Source organism: Megascapheus bottae, chromosome 27 (assembly GCF_031878675.1).
Source record: "Megascapheus bottae isolate mThoBot1 chromosome 27, mThoBot2.hap1, whole genome shotgun sequence".
Taxonomy (NCBI): Eukaryota; Metazoa; Chordata; class Mammalia; order Rodentia; family Geomyidae; genus Megascapheus; species Megascapheus bottae.
Genome location: NC_143535.1, coordinates 3450771 through 3473438, shown reverse-complemented (window position 1 = coordinate 3473438; position 22668 = coordinate 3450771). Strand labels below are relative to the sequence as shown.

The following is a 22668-nucleotide window of genomic DNA, read 5'->3' as shown; positions in this document are numbered from 1 at the left end:
CTGTCCCTTCCAGTCTCCTGTGCAAATTCTCTGATCCTCAGAACTGCTATCACAACGTGGTGGTGGCACAGGGAAGTGCACTGCGCGTGCGCAAAAGTGGGCTTCGTTAGACAAGAAGATGAGAGTGTAGCACACGGGTGACGCCTCCAGTATAAGAACTGGACTCTTACCTCCCAGGTTCCCAACGTCAAGTGTTCCCACCTCCATCCAGAAGGTCTGTTTAGTACACTGCCCTCTCTCTCCTTACTCTTGTCCATGTGCTTCCCCCCTGCAAATTAGGGTTGGGCATTTCTTTGGATTGCATCAGGTCCTACAGAGTTTTTTGGCTGGCTTCTGTCATTCACCACAGGCAATGTGAAGTTCATCCACCTTTCCTGTATCCATGGTCCCTTACTTTTCAATTTGAGTTATGTTCATAGTTTTTAGTACTTAATTGGAAGGACGGGCTGGAAGACACTGATATGGTTTTAGTAGAAACAGAACTCTAGTTGGTTATTATTTACTTTTTAATGTGCTAGGGCTTCATGCATTCTCTTTACCACCTGAGCCCCAGTGGATTGGTCAATGTTGAATCACTGGTCTTGGGTGCCTTTTGCTATATACACTGCCTTGTTTCTTTGGGCAGGGAAAAAAAAAAACAAAACAAAGCAGTGCTCTGCCTCCTCTCAGGAGTGTGAAGATGATGGAAGTGAATGTGTTGTGTCAACTGAAAACTGGCATTCAAGTGGCTGGCCGCTGTGTGTGTGCATGCATGCACACACGTCCGTGTTTATGAATGTGTGCATGCTGTGTGTGTGTGTGTGTGTGTGTGTGTGTGTGTGTGTGCGCGCGCACGTGGTTTGTGCTTGCCTACAGAGTACGTCACCTCTGGCTTTTCCTCTCCAGGCCCTTCCTGGACCTCACTACTACACGTGGGGAGACCACGGGGGTGTCATCATGGCCATAGCCCAGGGCGTGGAAACCAACGAGCTAAAGTAAGTGTCTCTCGGAGAGCCTGCTCACACGAGCATGCACACACTCACCCAGGAAAGGTGCCCGTGTACGTGGTGGAATGCTCTCTCTCCAGCACTGCGTGGTTGCCATCACACGGCTGGGTTCCTCTCAAAGTCATGTACTCGTTTCTTGTCTCGAGAACGTGCACAAGAGCCTGCCCTTTCTATCTCAGAGGGGTGCTTTGAGGAATCAGGGAGGTCATCGTGACCGATCTGAAAAACTGCAGCTCTGTGTAAATGTAAAGGCTTAATACTGATGAAAAGCATGACCAGAGACCTGCATGTCTTTGTATCAGTATGACAGAGTCACTCACAGCATGATTAAATAATGATTAATAAAAATGAATCATTGTGCTCAGATGATAATTGCTGACTGTATATAACTTATTAGCCAGGTAACATTTACTGTGTCTCATTAAGTCCTCTAATAGATAGGGCTGGAAATGAAGTTTGGGGCTGAGATTCATAAAAATGAAGTCACTTGCCCAAGGTCTCCCTGTGGCATTTGATGAGGCATGATTGACACTTGAGTGTTCTAGATTATGTCCTCTACTTCTTATATTGCAGAACTTTTGAAAAATGTATTGCTGTTTTTTAAGTGTCTATGTAGTGTAGTGATTCTGATTTTGCAGGAGGCGGGGGTTTGCTTATTTTTTGTCAGTCTTGGAGCTTGAACTCAGGACATGAGCACTGCCCTTGGGCTTTGTCAATGCTAGAGCTCTACCACTTGAACCACAGTACTACTCCAGCCTTTTTCTTTATATGTGGTACTGAGGAATCGAACCCAGGGCTACATGCATGGTAGGCAAGCACTCAATCACTAGGCTATGTTCCCAGCCCTGCAAAACTTTTTGTAGAGCAAAACTGTCAAGTGTTTGTAAGTTTTGTTTCTCCTCAAGTCCTGATTTCATTAAAATCAGAATTCACTGTCTGGTTACTTTCAGGGAGGTATTGGACAGGGATTTGGGGTCAGGATAATGCTGGATGGCGTTATTCTGCTTGCTTTTGTACTGAGCCTTTAGGTGGATTTTTCCCTGGAGAGGCAGAGGGGGCTTTGTTTAGAGTGGGAAGAAACATTTCTTTGCTTTTGCTCCTTGTAGAATCAAGGCCAGCAGCAAGAGGGGCGGGGGAGTGCAAATTGAAACAGAGATCTTAGCAGCTGTTTTTCCCCTTTGATTCATTTAGCGTGTACCGAACAGCCTGGCTTCCGGGAAGCCCAGACAAGTGAAGCACTGGTGTGTTTAGTTAGCTCTACACCTGGCTGTTCTCTGTTCTGGTCAGCAGCTTCTCTGGAGGAGGAGTCATGGAGGAGGCTCTGCTTCCATGTCACCCTCTGTGTTCATGTTTGGATTGGCTGTTGCTCACATGACCGCAGCCAAAGCACCACAGTGATGCTTAGGTCTCTATTAGTAATACAGAATACAGTACTATCCAGTGAACTTCCTTTTCATACAGTTAGCACGCTGGTTCCAGGATGGACAGGATATTTAAGCTTTCCCTCTTCTGTTTGTAAAATAGGCAAGGAAACAGTGGTACAATGGCAGTGTGTAGTTTCTTGCTGTGTGTGTGTGTGTGTGTGTGTGTGTGTGTGTAGAGGACACCCAGAGGACAGAGCTTACATTCCTAGGAACATGCATATTGCATTCTTGGTCTGGTTTCAGACTTTAACATCCAGTACCAATTTTCCTTGTTTAACTTCTCCACAGATTCCATTTGCATTCCATGCTGGCTCCCTCACAGGAGTTCGCTTGAGTTTAGTCCTCTCACACCATCTGTCGGCAGGCACATCATCTGTGTGCTCGGGATGCCTTGCCATTCTATACTAGCCGGCACACACAGGACCAGGAAAGAAGGCTGCTGCTGGGAAATCATATGCCTGGTGCACACCCCCCCCCCACATCTCATAATGACTTTGGGGCTGTGAGCTTTGGAGATAAATCATCTCAGTCGTGTTCCTCTATTTGCATAGGTCATTTAGAGGTGCCCGGTGTATGGCTTAAACCATTTACAAATATGGAGATATAGACAGGATAGCTGTTGGACAGGTATATTGGTATCTCAAATACCAGCCTGAGTTTTCCCCAGATCTCCTTAGCCACCTGGCACTCGTTGTGTTTTGGTTCTCCTGCTGCTCTGAGAAGCAGGCAGTGGACGTATTACTGAGGTTAGACAGTAACTCGCTGGGATGCCCGGGAGTGAGGGGACACTGTGTTAGCTGGACTTTTTTGTTGTGATCTGCTTCCTCCATGGAGACCTCTCTTCCTACTTCCTGGTACTTATTTCTCATGAATGACTTCAAATTATGAATCTTTTGATGGATTCCTCAAAGGATTGAATCAAAATTTGCATCCATCTCAGCAGATGAGCCATTGGTGAAGGGAGATTCCTCTAGATCCAGTGATCGTTGATCGTATCTGCCAGCTGGGCCTTGAGCAGGCCCCCTCTGACTCAGTCTGCTGTGATGATCTTTCTGTCCTCTGAGCCTCATAGCACTTATTGGCTGTCCTATTCAGCACTGATCTTAATTCTAAATCCTTTGCCTTTTAGTTACCTTTTTTATTATACACCTGAATTCCTCAACTCATTAGTCAGGCTTTTGTAGACAAGTTCCTGTCCAGATTATCAGGCAAATTCTTGATTGATCAACAACTAGGTCATGCGTAGTTAGTTTTCTGAGATGATTTATTTTCCCTTTTCAACTGACTTATAAAACTGGAAGGGATCTGGGTAGAGTACCATTTGCATATCTCCAAAGAGTACCACTGATGTCGTGTCCTGAGCACAGGGGCTCTCTGGGGTGTACATCTTGCCATGTCTAAGGCACTAGAGATGGCCCAGCCTGACATCCCCAGCTCCCATGTGAGGAAGGGATAGGAGGTGGAGGCCAGGCTGGAACGGAGCCCCTTTCTGTTAAGCATGGTTGCAGGTCAATTATACGAGTCTCCCCAATGAATCAGATGTTGTGCACCCAGAGGCTGCAGTAGCAAGAGCTGCAGGGTTCCAGGAGCGGCCTGTGCCACCCTCTGTGCCTGCTGGGATGCCATGTCTTTTCTGAGCCAATTAAAGAGGGAGGCCAGGAGGCAGGGGTGGCTTAGAAGAGAGTTTTTCTGGCCTGGAACCCATTTTTGAGTAGTGTTGGTTATTTTAATAAGAGGTAATGGGGGCCAAGGACAGACTTTCTTTTTGGTGGTGGTTCCCTTAAATTGTTTCTGTCTTTCTCTTCCTGATTAGCACAGATAACTGTGAGTTGTTTGTTTGAGCTTCTGCTGTGGTTCTCCCCAGAGACTGTTACCTTTGGTACAGTTAATTGAACGCTGTGGGTTGTGGTGGTGTCTACAGATCCGATACAGGCAAACCAGGGCCTGGGCTGGCGCTTGGCCTATGCGTTTATTCAGTGGACGCTCACCACCCCAGCATCCTGCCCAGTGGATGAGTGCGGCAGCTTCTTTTCCTTGCTGATCTTCAGCTCAGAAGAGTCCATTGGGTTTCTCACCCCAACCCCGAAAGAACCAAACACAAGTTTGCCCGCTTGATGGCGGGGAATGAGAGCCATTTTGTCTCTGCCGTCAGCCTGACTGGGCCAGAGGATACTGATAGTATGTAATATTTTAGACTTGCTCACAGCTTCTTTTCTCTAAGGAGAGTTCTGATTTCTGAGAATTCTGACAAGCCCCCGAAAAACGAGGTGCAGCAGAGCAGCTGCCTTTTATGGACCTGATTTCAGTCCTTTCCGCTCTGGGGGGTACCTACCTCTTTCATGAGCTCCGTACCCAGAGCAGTCAGGAGCATTGTAACGTGGATACAGAAGGCCACGCCCCTTCCCATGTGGCCTCTGTCCCACGAGGTGTAGAGGAGCAGGCCTTCTTAGTAACCTTTTAACCATGAGGATGTTAAAGGACAGGGTTGAAATAATGAAACTTCGGTGCCATCTATGCAATTTCCTTCAACGGGTGTCCTGTGCTCTAGCTTCATTCCGTCATTGTGAGTGCAGGTAGATTACAGCAAGTTCTTGGATAAGGAAGAGCTCAGATCTGGTGATTGCATAGGCAGGCACAGTGGGTATTTCCAGTGATGGAAATGCTCTGTGCCTTGACATACATTCTTCAGAACCAAGTCAGGGCTGTCTGCTTGCAAGATGTGAGCATCTCGTGGAATATACATGGTAGCTGAAAACCCTCGCCTCTCTCAGAATGTGTGGACAGCAGTGTTTTAATTCAGTGTGTAATCTGTTCCATTGTTCCATTTCTCACGTTTAAATTGTCCTAAATTTGGTCTCATGGAGCCCTCTTAGCTCACCGGGGCTTGAACCCACAGCCCTTGTGTCTTGTGGAGGTGGCCGCGAGTCCCTGGGCTTCCTTGCTCTCCTGACGTAGCTGTAAACTTCGCTTGTGGGACCCGGGGTCAGCTTTCCCCCATGGGAGACGTGGTGTGAACCATGGCCCCTTTGCCTTGTCTTGGCAGGTACAGCACCAATGAAGGGGAGACCTGGAAGATATTCGTCTTCTCCGAGCAGCCAGTGTTCGTGTACGGCCTCCTCACGGAGCCTGGCGAGAAGAGCAGTGTCTTCACCATCTTCGGGTCCAACAAAGAGAATGTCCACAGCTGGCTCATCCTCCAGGTCAATGCCACGGACGCCCTGGGTGAGCTGCTGCCGCCGGGGCCCTTTCTCCCACAGGGCGTGGCTGGCTCCCCTGTGAGGGCAGAGCATCCTGAGCGGGGCTGAGGCTCAGGGGGAGGTGGGCGAGGGCAGGGGAGCAGGGAGCACTGCGAGATGAGTACCATTACTCCTTCCTTCTCAATACCACCGCTGCTCACTCCTCGAACCCTTGAGCCCTGGTCTCCTTGTGAAGTGCCTAGCAAATATGGCTGTCAATGTGGGCCAGTCAGGAATGTGGATGAGTGAGTGGAATACAGTTTTCCATACCAGCAAGCCCAAGGGAACGTGTTTGGTGAGTCTGCCTCCGTGACTCAGCTTTCTTTGGGTTTCTCTGATAGCTGCTTGAGGAAATCACCTTTAAAAGGGGGGAAAGGTTGAGTGGGGTTCACAGTTTGACCCTGTTTCTCTGGACCCGTGGCAGGAGCCACCATCCTGGGGTTTGAACTCACCATACACTTACTAAGCAAGCACTGTACCACTTGAGCCACACCTCCATCCCTTCAGTATTTCCTTCTCAGGATACCTTAGCCCAATGGGCGCTTGGCTTGAGACAGTGCCTGGCAGAACTCAATGTGCAGTAGTGGGATGCACAGGCAGAGGGGCCTGGACTGTGGAGTTGGGGAGGGGGTCAGGAAGCCCCAGGTGGATCTAGCGCTGCTGTTTTATGCCGTCTGTCTTTTCCCTCAGGGGTTCCTTGCACAGAGAACGACTACAAGCTGTGGTCCCCGTCGGACGAGCGGGGGAATGAGTGTTTGCTGGGACACAAGACGGTGTTCAAGCGGAGGACTCCCCATGCCACCTGCTTCAATGGAGAAGACTTTGACAGGCCCGTGGTCCTGTCCAACTGCTCCTGCACTCGGGAGGACTACGAATGGTGGGTTCTTCTTCAGTGGCTGGGCCGTGAGCTCCACCGTCAGGTCCCCGGAGTAGAATGTTTAGGAATGGTCTCTGCGGCCCTCAGCTCGCTTGAGTGGCTCTCCTTAGCTCCTGCAGTCCTGTGGTGCAGCAGGGGTGTCGTGACCTCAGAAAGCCATAGCTGTTGCTTTAGGGATTTGCCCCTCGAGGGTTTATTTCTAGGGGGTTGACCCACCTGCTGAACATTCTTTTGTAGGGAAGTATCTTTCCTTAGGACCCTATCCCAGAGGGGCTTACTTTCCTCTCTGAAGCTAGGGGTGCTGGTATATATTTTTCTGTCGGTATCCCCGGCACTGCCTAGAAAGGGGGAAAAGTATCCATGGTGTGCGCAGATCACTAGGTGGGTGATGGAGAGGGGTGGAGCCTCAGAGGAGGAAACAGGGCCCCACTGCGATGACTGGAGAAGAGCGGGGGCTGGGATTGCTGGAATCGGAGCTCTTGGTGAGCAGCCTCTTTGAGGTGGCCTTTCAGGTTAGATCCCGGAATGTGGAGCAGACATCCCAAGGCTGTGCAGCTGGCCAGGTGCTGGTGGCTCCTTAGGAGACTGAGATCTGAGGATCATGGTATAAAGCCCGCTCCGGCAGACACATCCAAGAGACTCTCTCTCCAGTTGACTAGCAAAAGGCCACAAGTGGAGATGTGGCTCAGGTGATCGAGTGCCAGCCTTAAGAGAAAAAGCTGAGGAAAAGTGTGAGGACCTGAGCTCAAGCCCAATACCTGCACCAAATAAAAAAAGCAAAGAAAAAACAGAAAAGGAGCGTGTTCTTTTCGTGTATTTGTTTGTTTTGGCCAGTCCCGGGGCTTGAACCCAGGACGTGGGTAGTGTTCTTGGGCTTTTTCAAGGCTAGCACTCTACTACTTGAGCCAAAGCACCACTTCCAGCTTCTATGTATGTGGTACCAAGGGATGGAACCCAGGTCTTCATGCATGCTAGGCAAGCACTCTACCACTAGGCCACACTCCCGGCCTCCAAGCCATGTTGTACTGGACACCTGTTGCAGCACAAATCCAAGGGTCAGGTCGAAGAACAGAAACCACCTAAGTCCAAAACTGTGGCCTGAACCAATTCCAATTTCCTTTTCAGTGATTTTGGTTTCAAGCTGAGTGAAGATTTGTCCTTAGAGGTTTGTGTTCCAGACCCGGAATTCTCTGGGAGGTCTTACTCCCCTCCTGTGCCATGTCTCGTGGGCTCCACTTACAGGAGAACCAGAGGGTATGCATTGCTTGGGCACCAGCTGGGGGCCTGCCCATGGGAAGAGCGGGTCCCTGTACTGCTAGGCAGAGGCTCCAGGAGCAGGGTAGAGCTGACAGTCTCCCTTCCCCAGTGAGAAAACACATCCATCACTGAGCTTCTCTCCAACTCTAGGGGCCTTGTAAACCATAAACTTACAAGGAACCATCTTCAGAGGGGTTGAATGTCTTCAGTCCATGTAGAAGTGTTTTCCCGGACAGTGTAGCATTGTGCTTACCTTGTGTAGTCATGATCAGAACTGACTCAGCCACCAGCACCTTTCTAGATCCATGGGGAAGTGCACGCGTGGGGAAGGAGGGGATAGGCTTCCAATTGGGGTAACTTGGCGATTGTACCTCGATGTGTCTTGATTTCTCGGTGTTACAGCTACCGGAAGATTTCCGGGGATACCTGCAGCGGAGGAGACGTTGAAGCCCGCCTGGAAGGGGAGCTGGTTCCCTGCCCCCTGGCAGGTAGGACAGGGCCTGCTTCCTGTTGTCTTCCTGGGGCATCTTTCTTCCTGCTCACCCTGGGAGAGTGGCACTGACTTCTGCAGGCACTGGCCAGATGTAGCCCAGCAGTCCAGGCACCACTAAGCCACTAAACATGCACAGTTACCTTGGGCAGGCGGGAGGCAGGGCAGCTTCTCCACTCACTGCCGGCCCTGCTTGTCATGCTAAGTTCATTATCCTTTAATTCAATCTTCCGTCATTACCAGAGTAATTAACATTCCTCTGTGGATATGTAAAAAAGAACCACCGCTTCAGCAGATTCCTGCAAATGAGCAGATAATATCCGCATCACATCCTCACAAGAGCTGGTTTTGATGAGGGCTTGGGTGAGTGGAGTTTGAGTGATTGCTCTTGAGTGCCTGGAGTGCATGCTTTTGTAATAAATATTTCTGAAGATAATTCAGCAAGGGGCAGAAACAGTTTATTCAAAGCCCATCAGAACCAGCAGGATAGGAAAGCTCTGTTTTCTCTTCTGGTAAGAGAAGATAGAAGAGTGAATGAAATAGAAAGGTCTCGTTTCAGTGTTGGTCACCCCCTAAATGTCAAAGAATCACAGACAGGAACCAGCAGCAGGGAAGGACCCAGAAAGCCTAGGGTGCCTCAAGAACTGATGGGGCTGTCATGTCTCTGCCAAGATGAGGTAATTCAGGCACCTGGAAGGACTTTATTTATTTATTTTTATTTTGGAAGGACTTTTAGAAGGTACTGATTTCTTCTCCTCTTCCTCCTCAAATCCTCCTCCTCCTCCTCCTGCTCCTTCACCCCTTCCTCTTCTTCTCCTCCTCTTTCTTCCTCTTTTCCCTTCTTTGCCTTCCTTTTCTCCCTCCTCTTCTCTCCCCTACCCTGCTCTACACCTTAACCCTTTTTGTTTTATGTTATTTTTCAGGCTGGGACCATTATCCGCCCTATCGCCACCTCAGATTTTCTTTTGCATGGTTGCTGTAATGATGTTCATTTCTAGGTCATATTATAGCCAGTGCCAGCCAAGAACTCTGTCCCTTCTTGTGGTGAGGAGGGCAGCTTGAGGCACTGCAGGGTGCCCTGTACTTCTGTAGTGGAAAAAGCGGGTGACAGTGAGTGTGTGGGATGCTGGAGAGAGAGCTGGGGCAAAAGTCTCACTGCTGTGAATGTGTCTTTCATCAAGCACCCTGTGTCTGCTCAGGAATTATAAAGACAAACAAAAGGAAACATTTAGCTATCATGTGCTGGCAGTTTAGATGCTTTTGAAGTGAAATAAAACCAAAGGACAAGAAGGCAGATTTAAGTTATTAAATTTTTCTTGGTGGATTTATTTACTATTTTTTTTTACGATACCAAGGGATCAAACCCAGGGCCTCGTGCATGTTAGAAGTATTCTCTGTATCACCAGCCCAGTCTCTCTCTTGTTTTGATGAATTGGTGTTATTAAATGAATAGGATGGGGGAGGGAGCAAGACCCCACTAATGCAAGCATGCAGCAGAGGGATTCATCCTGGTGTCTTGGTTCCACATGCAACACACTGTTCAGATGGACTTGTGGTATATATTTTTCACCTGGAAATCTTTTTTTTTTTTAATTTTTGGTGTCCCCAGGGAGATGACACAAGCAACAAATAGTTGGGTAGACACCAGGTTCAAAAGACATCAGATGAATATTGTCCTTACTTTGACCCTGGGATTCCCAGAGCCCAGCTTGTTCTGCTCCTCCTGTCTCTCCCACTTCCTCCTGGGGGCATCGTGGTGGTTCCCACGGGCTTGGCCTCAGTGACTGGTGCTCCCTCCTGTCAGGGTTGGGTGCTCTCTCCCCCAGTTATGGTAAAAGCTGCTATAGACGAGCAGTTGCCCAAAGGGCAGTCCGTAAGGTGAGGTGTGACGGAGCATGCTCCGCTCTTCTAGGCGTATGGTACGTGCCAGTCGCTGGAGATGGAAATTCTGATGTAGATAGAGAATCACGACATCTTCCAGGCTATTTCTCAGATAGAAAAGGAAGAGCAGGGGGCCCAAGGCATGGCTCATGAAGTGCTTGCCTAGTAAATGGAAAGACCAACCGGCAAACCCCAGTACTGCCAAAAAGAAAAGAGCAGAGTCTTCTCATTGCAGGTGGTCTGCATAAAGCTCTTAAACACCCCCTGACCTTAATTTCTGAACCGTAAGACTATCCTTAGGCTCTGCATCGTCCAAAGCTGTATGGCACAGTGGTTAGAACAGACAGCCTGGGCCCAGATCATAGGTCTGCCACTTACTGGCAGTACGGCCTGAGTGAGTTGGTGGGGTTCTCTGGTCTCAAGTTTTCTCCTTTGTGAACTTGGTTCCCTCTTATATTTGTTGGGACTTTTCAAGCATGCTGGGGTACAGGGTAGGTACATTGTGTCTTTGTTAAGTAGAAACAAAAAGATGTTTATGTTTTTCAAGTTCTGTTTTAAAAAGTGTCAAGATGTTGTGAAACATTCCAGGACAAATGCCTGGTTATGTGGAAGGCAAGAATGGAACACGCTGTTCCGCAAAAAAAGAATGGAACAGGTTGTCCTGATCACACTCATCGGTGTGAACAACAGGCCTCCTGGCTTCTAGTGCATGGACGTGGGAAGATGGGGCGGGAGCCAGGTGGAGGGGCCAGGTGGAGGGGCCAGCTGGAGGATCCTGGTCTCATGTAGATTCGTGGAGGTGACCCAAGTCTTTTAGGCTGAGCTCAGAGGTACAGATGCGGAAGGACATATCCTGAGGGAACTGAAATTAAAAAGTAGACAGACATGGGCCAGGAATGTGGCCTAGTGGTAGAGTGCTTGCCTAGCTTACCCAACGACCCGGGTTTGATTCCTTGGTACCACATACATAGGAAAAGCTGGAAGAGGTGCTGAGGCTCAAGTGGTAGAGCCACTAGCCTTGAGAAAGTCCAAGGACAGTGCTCAGGCCCTGAGTTCAAGCCACGGGACTGGCAAAAAAAAAAAGTGTGGCAAACAAAACTCTTGCATAGGAAGAGAGAGCTGTCCTGGAGCTGACTTAACCCACTCCCCGACAGATCGTGGGAGCTTGCCCTTGTAGCCTGGGTTCCTAGACTCTTCCCCTCTGCTCTGCCTGCACAGTAGTGGGTGGAAGGCTGTGTCTGGAGGAGAAGGTGGGAGTGAGCTGTGGGGAGTGTGTGGCATTCTTTGGGTGCGCTGTTGTTTTGTGTCCGGCAGAAGAGAACGAGTTCATCCTGTACGCCATGCGCAAGTCCATCTTCCGCTACGACCTCGCGTCCGGAGCCACGGAGCAGCTGCCACTCTCGGGGCTGCGTGCAGCCGTGGCCCTGGACTTCGACTACGAGCACAACTGCCTGTATTGGTCTGACCTGGCCTTGGACTCTATCCAGGTGAGCCCGCCTGCCTGCTTCTCCTGACTGCCCACTCCCGCCCAGGCTCAAAGGCTCAAAGGCACCAAGAGCCTCACCATGGAAACACGTCTCGGGAGTGACAGGTGAAACTTCACTTGTCTCCTTCAGTGTTTTACTCTCCTTGCCTTCTTCTGGGCATATTCGAAGGAAATAATTTAATAATATTTATTCTTTTTTTCTTTTTCTCCTTACTTTCCTTCCTTCTCTCCCTTCCCTCCCAAAGAAGCTTTCAATTTGTATCCTTGAGGCTTCCCTTCAGCCAGGAATCTTCTAGAACTAATAATGTAGGATTATTAGTCCCTGTATATTGTGCTGGCTGCCTCTAGTATCTCTCTTCTCAAGTTATGGTGTGGTAACAATTGACTTAGCCAACCAAGGTTCATGTAATTATCCACTTCACTTCTTCTGAACACAGACAAGAGCCACACCATCAGAAGGCCTAGGTGGGAGCTCAGGATGGTGTTATTTAAAAATAAAAATACACACACACACACACACACACACAGACACACACACACACAGAGGCATTGAAGATCCTCTGGAAAGAGCCATAAAGGCAGACATTGTAATCTATGCACTCTAAAGGATCACTGTTTGATGCTTTATTTATTGTCTACTTTCTAGAAAAGCAATTTCAAAGAGTTTTATTTATATTGCCCAATTCATTGGAAGTCCTGGGGCACAGTGAGGGGGGTGGGGATGACCAAAGGCTTAACTGTGCCAGGCTGGTGCTTCATAGCCAAGAGCTTCTCTAGGCAAGAAAGACTATAAAAGAAGACACAGCCCCAAATACCAGCAGTCTGGTTTCATTTATTAAAAAAAAAACCAACAGGTTTCCACATGGTGGTCATTTCTGGCTTCAGGAGGGTAATACAGGACTTAGTTCAGTATTCTGTGTTCATCGTGATAACACAGAGTAATAGAAGTAATGCTGTTATTCTGTTTAAAACAGGAAACCTGCATAGATTTTAGTAATGTCCTCAAAATGTATTTTAGTAACCAATCTGGAGAAGTGACTGCTATAAAACATCTCATTGCTATCTGCCCAGCCGGGTGAATAAAGGCTTCCTGTCCACAGCATTGGTGGCTCTGAGCCATGGAACCCTTCAGCTCCTGACGGTTTTTCTGTCCTCAGCGCCTCTGTTTGAACGGGACAACGGGACAGGAAGTGATCATCGACTCTGGCCTGGAGACTGTGGAGGCTCTGGCCTTCGAACCCCTCAGCCAGCTGCTGTACTGGGTGGATGCTGGCTTTAAAAAGATTGAGGTACGTGCACGCTCATGTGGTGGTAGACTGAGTGAGCAGGTGAACCACGTGGGCTCCGAGCCACACTCCACACGGGGTGAGGGGGTCAGGTGTCCTACGGTGCCGGGAGGGTTCGGTGCATTTCCAGGGAACTGACAAGCTAAGCGTGTGGAGATGGAAGAAGAAGGAAGTCACCTACAGAATGACTGCTTCTAGCCCCAAATATCCCCCCTGAGGACAGGGTGCTTGGTGGAAAGTCTGCTCTGGCTCACTGGAAGCAGTGTACTCCAGTATTACTCTGGAGTAGGAGTCTTCATCCCCGTTGTTATTCATCCCTACACTTGTCCCACGGGCGCATGCAAGGCCACACGTGAGGGAGATACACAGACTATGCAATCCCAGAGCGTCCTGTCGAGGACCGTAGGTGTATACCACATGCGGGCTAGGACAGGGCTGTGCCCCAGAAACTCAAACTTCCCTGCCAGTAGGTGGAGCTTGAGGCCGGAGTGGTCAGCCCAGTGAAAGGAGAGGACACAGGTAACGAGAGAGGACGGCCGGGAGAGGCCACCTTGGACTCGGGTTATCCTGACAACCACTGCAGGCAGGGCAAGGGGCTTCTCTTCTTTCAGCCTCGGGGTTTGTTACGGGAAAGATGGCGGAGCATTTATCCACTCAGTCTTATGCTCGGTGGTGTGTGATCTGTGCCCGATCTAGGCTCAGGTCTGAGATTAGCTTAGTGGGTAGATCTGAAGAGTTGGTGGACAAAGCCAGGTGGTTGGGGAGAGTTAGGAAAGGGGGCAAACCTGGGGCTGCGGGCAAGCCCCACTGGGTTCAGTGTGCGGGCGGGAAGGGTAGGCCGGGCGGGGTCATGGCAGGAGAGCAGACAGGCGATGCTCCTGGAGGGGCACCAGGATTGAGGAGTCCTGACATGAGAAGGTGAGACCCCCCACCCTCCATGGACTCCCTGTGGCAAGGCTGTGATGTGGAGAATGTGTTTCATGTGCAGTGTAGAACTGAGGGGACCGTGGAGCCTGTGAGATGTGTCAGGCAAGCGGTAAACACCGACGGGCTCCTTCACATCTGTGGTTTTGCATTCGACCCACAAACGCAAAGCAAAACAAAACTATACTTAGCACGTACAGACTTTCTTTTCTTGTTGTGCCCTAAACAGCACAGTGTAACAACTGTTTGTGTGGCATTTGCGCTGTGGTGGGTATTATGAGCAGTCGAGAGGTGATTTAAAGGGCACTATGCCATATTACTATTTTTCTATTTTTTATTAGATACTATTGGCATTTCATAATAAGTTTAGCTAATCGTGTCTCCACCCCGGGACAAAGGGCAGCTTTCGCTTCTTTCTTCCTCAAAACCTCATGTTGAGACACATATATCCACAGATGATCTAGTGTGTAAATATAGGTATACAGTAACAGGCAATAGTTCTTTCCTTATCGGGACAGTTACACAATATTATGTAAGAGGCCTTGCCCGCTTAGACGATGGAACCTGTTGGGGGTGTCTCTGGAATCCTGGGGGGAAGGGGGCCACGCATCACTCTTGCTGTCCCCTCTGACCATGTCAAAGCTGTCATACCAGCCTGGGGCAGGGTGGGGTGGCAGGGATAAGCATATTCTGATGGGAAAACCAGGCAGGGGAGCAGAGCTGTGAGGGAGGGTGTGCGTCCGTAGACAGCTCTGATGGAGACTGGGGAGGCTCTCACATCCAGCCTGGCCCTCCTGCGCCCCGTCTTTCTGTCAGGTAGCCAATTCAGATGGTGACTTTCGGCTGACAATCATCAATTCCTCGGTGCTGGATCGACCCAGGGCTCTGGTCCTTGTGCCCCAAGAAGGGTAAGTGTGTCTCCAAGAGGAAGTCAGCTTGGTGTCGCGTGTTGCAGCAATCAGAAGTGCACAGCACTGGACGGCATCTCTGCGTCTTCTGAGCATAGAGGGCAGGGTCTCCGGATGGAGTACTTGGCGGCCTCTGCTTGGTCCTGGCGGCCGGGTGGCTCCGAGGCGTGGGCATCAGGCATCTGGTGTTGGTATCTGAGGGATGCTCCTCCAGAAAGGGAAGGTGAGGAGAGTCTTTGCAGATGGGGCAGATCGGCTCATGCGTTGTGAGGGCTTTTGAAACTCCACGTTCACACACACTTCACTCGGTCCATCTTGCCAGTGAGTGCTTGGGAAGTGTACAGGTGCTTTTTATTAATTCCTTAACACAGAGGGGAATGGTGGATTCGCTTTCCTCCCATGATCTATGATTAAAGATATCAGCAGAGAAGTTTGTTTATACCCCCCCACACACACACACTCACCTTTTTGGTGCTGTTGGGGTTTGAACTGGGACCTGGTGCTTCTAAGAAGGCGTTCTACCCCATGAGCCATACCCCAGTCCTATGCTTTAGTGACTTTTTAAATGTAAGGTACTGTGTTTTGGCCTGGGCTGATCGGAGCGTCTGTCAGTCCTTATAGCTGTGTCTCCCATGTAGCCGGGGCCACAGATACCCACCAGCATGCCTGCCTTTATTTTGAGATGGGACTCTAACTTTTCACCTGGCTGTTCTCGAGCTGCGATCTTCCAAACATTTGCTTCCTGTGTGGCTGGGGTGCCTGGTCATCCTCCATTCTGATCCTTACTTCCAAAGGGTAACTACCATCATTACTTTCTGTGTTTCATTTGGAGGTGTTTTAAAAGCATCCTCCTCCAGGCATGCCCCTGCCCCACAGACACCTGGATAAATCACTTAGACCGTAGTGTATTTACTAAAAGGCATACCTAGGAAATGGTCTCATTGTCACCTAGAGAACACCTAGAGATTTTTAGGTTTGAGAGGTGCATGTATACCGTGGTATCCATCTATCCATCTATGCATATATGTTTCTATGTGTTATATATTATAATTGTATATATTACCTTTGCGTCATTGGATTGCAAATAAGTTCCAATGCCCTGCTGGAGTCAATGAAGCAATAGTTTCCAGGACAATCATCGCAGAGGATTGCTGCCTGGGTTTGCTAGAGGGCTTCCTCGGTGGTTCCGATCGGCTTGTCCACTCCCGTGTCTGTCCTGTGGGCACACGTGGGTCGTGTCTTCCTTCTGAGCAGAGTGCTGTTCTGGACTGACTGGGGCGATCTGAGGCCCGGCATCTACCGGAGCAACATGGACGGCTCCGCAGTGCATCGCCTCGTGTCCGAGGACGTGAAGTGGCCCAACGGCATCTCCGTGGACGAGCAGTGGATCTACTGGACTGACGCCTATCTGGACTGCATCGAGCGGGTCACCTTCAGTGGCCAGCAGCGCTCGGTCATCCTGGACAACCTCCCGCACCCCTATGCCATTGCTGTCTTCAAGGTGAGCCCCGGAGCGGAGGGCCCATGGCGGGGCAGCGCTGGGCCTTCCGGGGCTTTCCATCGCTGCTATCTAGGGTCTGGGAGTTCTCTCAGGGAGGGTAGTGGTACAGGAGTCCTGGACAGCTCCCACCTTGCTCACGTCGCATGTGATGCCTGGGGCTGGGCGTGGGTTCCCAGCTTCGTCTCTGGTGAGGTTTGCGCTGCCTCCTCACACACCGACTTCAGGGGAGTCCAGTCTCCCCTCATGACCCTCGTGGAGATTCCCTGCTACACGACAACATGGTTGTTAAAACTGACAGATTTCAAACTGGGGGTCTCAAATGTGTGATCAAATGCAAATGCTCGCCGGACGGTTCCCGCGTGGGACAGTGCGTGAGGTGCGGGTGGAGTCACCGACTCGTGGGTTTGGGTGGAATTCTGGTCGGGCCCCTCATTCAGCCAGCAAATGTCCACTTGTCTCCTGCACGCCAGGCTTCCCGACCTGTGCCCGTGGGATGGCGCAGCGGAGGCTAGACTCCCAGGCCAAGGCTTCTGTCTTGTGTTGTAGAACGAGATCTACTGGGATGACTGGTCACAGCTGAGCATTTTCCGAGCGTCCAAGACCAGCGGCTCCCAGATAGAGACGCTGGGCAGCCGGCTCACCGGCCTGACGGACATGAAGATTTTCTACAAGGGCAAGAACACAGGTAGGGCAGAGGCCCCTCCTTCACCCCTAGCGACGCGGCGGCGTGGGGACACGCTCTCCTCGTGGAGCGGGAGCTGGCAGCGTGCATCCTTGTTGTCACGACAACATGAGCATTATTTAATTTCTTCCTAATGACATCTTAATTTCTTTTCTAATGATACACAAACAGCTGGAAGGCAGCGTGCATTGCCTGCCTGGAGCCTTGGTGCCGGCTGTGTAATGGGGCCCTCCTGCCGCCCCAGCCCCTTGCCCAAGTGGGAGGTGACTCCTTGTGCAGCCGGGAGAGGCCCAGCATGTGCTTAGTCTGTGTTTGGCACACTCACGGGAAGCTGTGGTGTGCCTGGTACTCAGATGGCTCTATGCCCATTGAGCAGAGCCCGCCCCTGTGTGGCACTTTTATTCTGTGGTCCTGAGGTTTGAACTCAGGGCCTTAGGCGTTCTGCTAGGCTCTTTTTGCTTCAGCCATTTTTCAGCTAAGGTCTCACATTTTTACCCAGAGTGGCCTTAGGCTGCTGTTTTTCTACCTGTGCCCTCTGCGTCCTGCCCAGATGATGACACACAGGTACCACCACGCCCAGCTTTCTTATTGGTGGAGCTAGGAGCTGGCCAACATTCTCTTCTTGCCTATGTTCCTGATGTCTGCCTGCAGAATCTGATCTTTCTCCCTTCACTTATCTCCAACTGGACTGGATTCTGGGGAGCTCAGGCAGTAGGAATAGCCACCTTCTTTTATCACACAGGATTACATAGTATCTAGGTCAGCTGACTCCTTTGTTGACAAACTGTTCAGTTCGCTGTCCTCAACTAGAATGTTGATATTGTTTTGTGGGTTTTTGGCTCACTGTGCTAGGAGGGAAAGGACACAGTTAGAGATACCGCTCTTAGCCCTTCAGGACCAAGGAAGATAGCCAGAAAACACCTTTCAAAGACTATAAACTATCTTACAAACGTATTATTGTTATGCCCTTCCCACTGGCCTGAAAGTAGGGAGGGCTGGTGTTATGATTACTGTTTATAGATTAGGCAACGAAATTGTAGATAGTATTAGCTTTCCCAAGGGATTCTCCTTCGGGTGCCTCTTATTCCAGCACAGTTAACTTGTGGCCACGACAAAGGATGGGGTGGGGGGACGGGGAAGGAGTGTTCTGCGTACATGTGCATGTGGTCTGCTCATGGCCAGTAGACAGGCCTGTGACCTCAGCTTTGGTGTGCTTTGCTCTTCTTATTTCCAAGAATCTCCTTCATTGAGACTAGTCAGAGAAATCCTAGGGTCAGGACAGGGTTTGCACAGAGGGAAGTCCTGTGTGAGTGGGAGATGTGTGCTGGTGGGGAGCTCTGTGGGGTGCAGGGTCAGCTGGGACTGCCCTTTGGCCCGGGGTTGGTTAATGTGTCCCTTTGCTCCTGTTTTCCTTTTGCTTTAGGGATTCTCTCTCAAGCTGCATTTGATGGGGGAGGGCCCTTTTAGGGGCTTCCTGCTTGCACAGGTACACGGGTACAGTTTCACAGGGATGCCAGTTCCATTTAGGTCAGAGCTGCTGTGAGACTGGCTCCTGCACTGCACAGCCAGGAAGGAACTTCTTTGCTGCGTTAGATACCAAAAGAGTTAACTGCACATGGATGATGCTTATTAGGTTCCCCAATGCCATTCATTTTTGTTACTTTTCATTCTTTGTTTTAATTTGGGGGAGGGATTGGTAAACTAGAATTAACCCAGAGCTTTGCCGAGTGTGCACTCTGCCACTGATCGGTGTTCTTAGTCCCTCATCTTGGGTTGTTTTTGTTATTATCTGCATTAAATCCATTTGAGACTTTCTGTTGGCCAAGCAAAAGCTAATAATAGGTGTATTCATCAGACCACACTAATGGGCTCTGGGGGCTGGAAAAACCTTCCCTCATCTTTCCCAAGGCCATGCAGACTCTGACCTTGGAGATGAGAAGAGAGGGTCCAGCCCTTGTCCAGAACACATACTTAGGAATTAGCAAGAATCAGAACCATGTTGGCTGCAGAAACTGAATGAAATCCACCAGGCCTTGCCCCCGTGGCCTTGCAGTGTTCCTGAAATATGACCGCAGTGTTGAATACTACATTTGGTGGTGTTGGTGGTTTGGTCAGTTCTAGGGCTTCAACTCAAGCATGGCTGCATGGATGTGGCCCCTGCCCAGAGCCCTGGGCAAAGGCTCTTAGTGTAGGAAGTGCCTCAGCTGGTCTCCTAACCTTTCTGAGCTCCTCACTGTCGTTTCTGTGAGATCAGAAGGTCGTAGCCGGTCTCCTCCTATTCTGTGGCTCCCTCATGGACTGTACTCACTGGCAGTTGTGTTATTCTTCTCTCCAGGAAGCAACGCCTGTGTGCCCAGGCCATGCAGCCTGCTGTGCCTGCCTAAAGCCAACAACAGCAAAAGCTGCCGGTGTCCCGAGGGGGTGGCCAGCAGCATCCTCCCATCTGGGGACCTCATGTGTGAGTGCCCTCAGGGCTATCAGCTGAAGAACAACACCTGTGTCAAAGAAGGTGTGTCCTCTGTCTGTCTTCCTTCCCCATTTTTCATCTCCCTCCGTGGCTAGATGTCCCCTGACTGGGAAATGTCCTAGCTAGAAATGAAATGCACTGGATACTTAGCCACATCCTGGCCTGGGTTCCAAGACCTGTGACACTTCAGTGTCTGCTCAGAACAGGCCTGAGCTGTTCATCAAAGTACTAAGTGTGCCTTTTACTTAATGGTGTCATCAGAACTCCTGGTTCACCTCCGTGGTCCGTCTTCGGCATCTCTTTCCTCCCCCACTCTTTGGGGAATGTGCAGGTTCTCCACTTCTGCAGATTATGGTCTGGCCCTGCCTGCCTGGGAAACCTAACTGGCTTGACTCCAGCAGAGCTGACTCTTTTTCTCATTAGTGTACAGCTATCCACCTTCCACTCCCTGAAGTGGCCTGAGCTTTTAGACCCATGTTTCTGGAGGTCTATGCATGCTCTGTGGTCATTTCATCATGGTTTCCAAGTCATGAGGAAATAGCAAGAGCAGCCTTACCCCAAGCCCCGTAGATCTGGAATGCATAATTTAAAGTACTTTCCTCTAGAAACCTGTTTTCCCCTTTACCACTTCCCCAGTCCCCAGCCTCACACTTCTGTCAGTGAGAACCTGGCAGGAGGCCTGGTGAGATGTACCTGGATGGATGGCACGCTTCCTGCCTTCTCTTCTTTCAGTTCTTATTTGCTTTGTAACCCTAACCTCACATCTCCCTGCCGCCCCTGTGGCTCAGGGGTGAATCACACAATGGCAGCCTTCTAGTCCATCTTCCTTAAAAAATGCAGGTGGAAGACAGATGACCTGCCTGACTCAGAAGCAGGGCACTCACTGCCTTTCAGCCGCTGGATGGCATCTTCAAGCTATTGAGAAAGAAATAAGATTGGTGTCATGTTTCATGAGGGAGGGGAGGGAAGATGCCCTTAGCCCGTCAGAATATCTTTGATTAGACAGAGTTTGCAAAATAATGCTCTGTGTGTGTGTGTATGTGTGTGTGTGTGTGTGTGTGTGTGTGTGTGTGTGTGTGTGTGTTTGCTTTAAAGAAGTCATAGGCAAAACAAACAAACAACCCTTAGTAACTCACTCAGCTATGGAGTTGGATGTATAGAACCACACAATTATATGTGAATATATACCATCCTCCCTCAGTATTCTGTGGACTGGTACAGGACTCCTTTCGCTCTGAAATTCTGTGGATATGTGTGTCCCTTTTACAAAATGCCATGGTTTTTGTGTATAACCTGCACACCTCTCTCTGCATACTTCAAATCACTCCTGGATCACTTCTGATACCTATTAATACTACAAAGAGGTGCCGTATTGTATCTAATACACTATGAAGAGCTGTCACCTTGTGTTGTGCAGGGAATGACAAGTTTGTATATTTTCAGGACAGATCAAGTTATTTTCCCCAGATACTTTCTGTGTGTGTTTGGCTGACTGCAGTGAACCCACCAGTATGGACATCGGGCTTTGTACACAGTAGAGTGATGGATGTCAGGAGTGTGTGTGTTTTGGTGCCGAATGGACACAGTCTGCGGAAGAGTTGCTTCGTGAATTAGCCTTTTTCTTGTGCCCATGTACTGAACTTGCTGCCCAGTGGACCGTAGCCGTGCCACTGGCACTGCAAAACACTGCCGTGCTGCTGCGTCTTCCCCTGCAGTTTTGGAAGAGGAGGGAAGGAGGCCCCAGGGGAGGATACTCTTTCCTGGTTTGCATGTGGGCTTCCCCCCCCCCCCACACACACACCTTTACTGCAGAATGACGAAGTAGGAAGAGGAGTGGAAGTGAAAGTCCCCTGGTCCAGCAATACGAATAGTCTTGGCTCTGTTTCCCCTTCCTCCTCCTCCTCCTCCTCCTCCTCCTCCTCCTCCTCCTCCTAATCCTCATCTTCCTCCTCCTCCCCCTGCCCCGTGTTTAGAGAACACCTGTCTTCGCAACCAGTACCGATGCAGCAATGGAAACTGTATCAACAGCATCTGGTGGTGTGACTTTGACAACGACTGCGGAGACATGAGCGACGAGAGGAACTGCCGTGAGTGTCGTGGGTTGGTTGTTCTTGCCCTGTGAGCGCAGTGTGGTTTAGGCCTTCCTCCTGGACTAGATGCCGCAGCTGCAGGCCACCTCGCCCACAAAGGAAGTGCAGGTGTTGAGGGATCAGCCTCTGGGCTCTCCCCACCCTCGGTGACCAGCCCTGGCCCCTGGCCTGGGGCCCTTTCCCGGCCCTCAGTGGGTGTCTTCTGCAGCAGGGGAAGAGCACAGCGATGGCCAGGTTGGACAGGCGCTGGTCCTGTGCCTTTCTTACTCCCAGCAGCCACGGGTCAGGCCTCCCCTGCCCATCAGAGCTGGGGGAGCTGAGGGATCTGCAGCAGACTAGACAGCACACTAAGCACATTCACAAACGTGTCACCAGAGGGAAGTGGAAACGGAGTTTGTTATACCATCAGTTAGCATGTTGCAAGGAAACCGCCCAGACACAAACAGTTCTAGTAGAAGCCGAGAGCCCCTGGCTTGCTTCCTATAACTGGACTATTGGTTTCACTTTATTTATTTATGTATTTATTTAGCCAGTCCTGGGCTTGAGCTCAGGGCCTGAGCACTGTCCTTGGATTTTCTCAAGGCTAGAGCTCTACCACTTGAGCCTCAGCACCACTTCTGGCTTTTTTCTATGTATGTGGTACCAAGGAAACGAACCCGGGTCTTTGTGCATGCTAGGCAAGCACTTTAACCACTAGGCCACACTCCCGGCCCTGGTTTCACGTTTTGGGCAGAACCCAAACCTTCATGTTTGAGGAGGAGCTCTCCGACCCCCAGGCCCGGCTTTGCTGCTGGCCTCATGGCTTTCCACACGGTGGAAGCAATCTCTCAGGGTGAAGCGTGGCTGGCTCTGCCCTCTCCAGGCTCGGTGTGAGAGTCACCCAGTGTCGGCTTTCCTGACACCCACCTTGACCTGCTCTTGCTCCACTGTCTCCCACATCCATGCGGCTCAGATTCCAACAAGTCATTTGTGACAGGGGTGTGGGGATGAGGGACACGGGAGCATGAAGCCAGTCTCTTGGGGACCGAGAGAGAGTGGTGTCTGGCCTCCATGTACACCTCCTTATCGAGGAGAGATGGGATTTTTGAGATGCTGAGTGGTCCCCTGCCCACAGGAGGCCTGCAGCCGAGGACTGCGGTATGAGGAGCTGGCGCTGTACCCGTCAGCCGCCAG

General features: G+C 50.4%; 1 protein-coding gene across 1 annotated transcript in view; it reads left to right on the top strand.

Moving 5' to 3' along the window:
- Sorl1 (sortilin related receptor 1) overlaps window positions 1–22668 on the top strand; it is a 105065-nt gene that overhangs the window by 44562 nt on the left and 37835 nt on the right. The window contains exons 12-23 of the mRNA XM_090319304.1: window positions 886–974; window positions 5454–5632; window positions 6337–6523; window positions 7649–7777; window positions 8183–8268; window positions 11466–11638; window positions 12795–12926; window positions 14664–14755; window positions 16010–16256; window positions 16803–16941; window positions 19274–19447; window positions 21379–21492. Coding sequence (XP_090175430.1) covers window positions 886–974; window positions 5454–5632; window positions 6337–6523; window positions 7649–7777; window positions 8183–8268; window positions 11466–11638; window positions 12795–12926; window positions 14664–14755; window positions 16010–16256; window positions 16803–16941; window positions 19274–19447; window positions 21379–21492 — 1741 coding nt within the window. The remainder of the gene's footprint in view (window positions 1–885; window positions 975–5453; window positions 5633–6336; window positions 6524–7648; window positions 7778–8182; window positions 8269–11465; window positions 11639–12794; window positions 12927–14663; window positions 14756–16009; window positions 16257–16802; window positions 16942–19273; window positions 19448–21378; window positions 21493–22668) is intronic.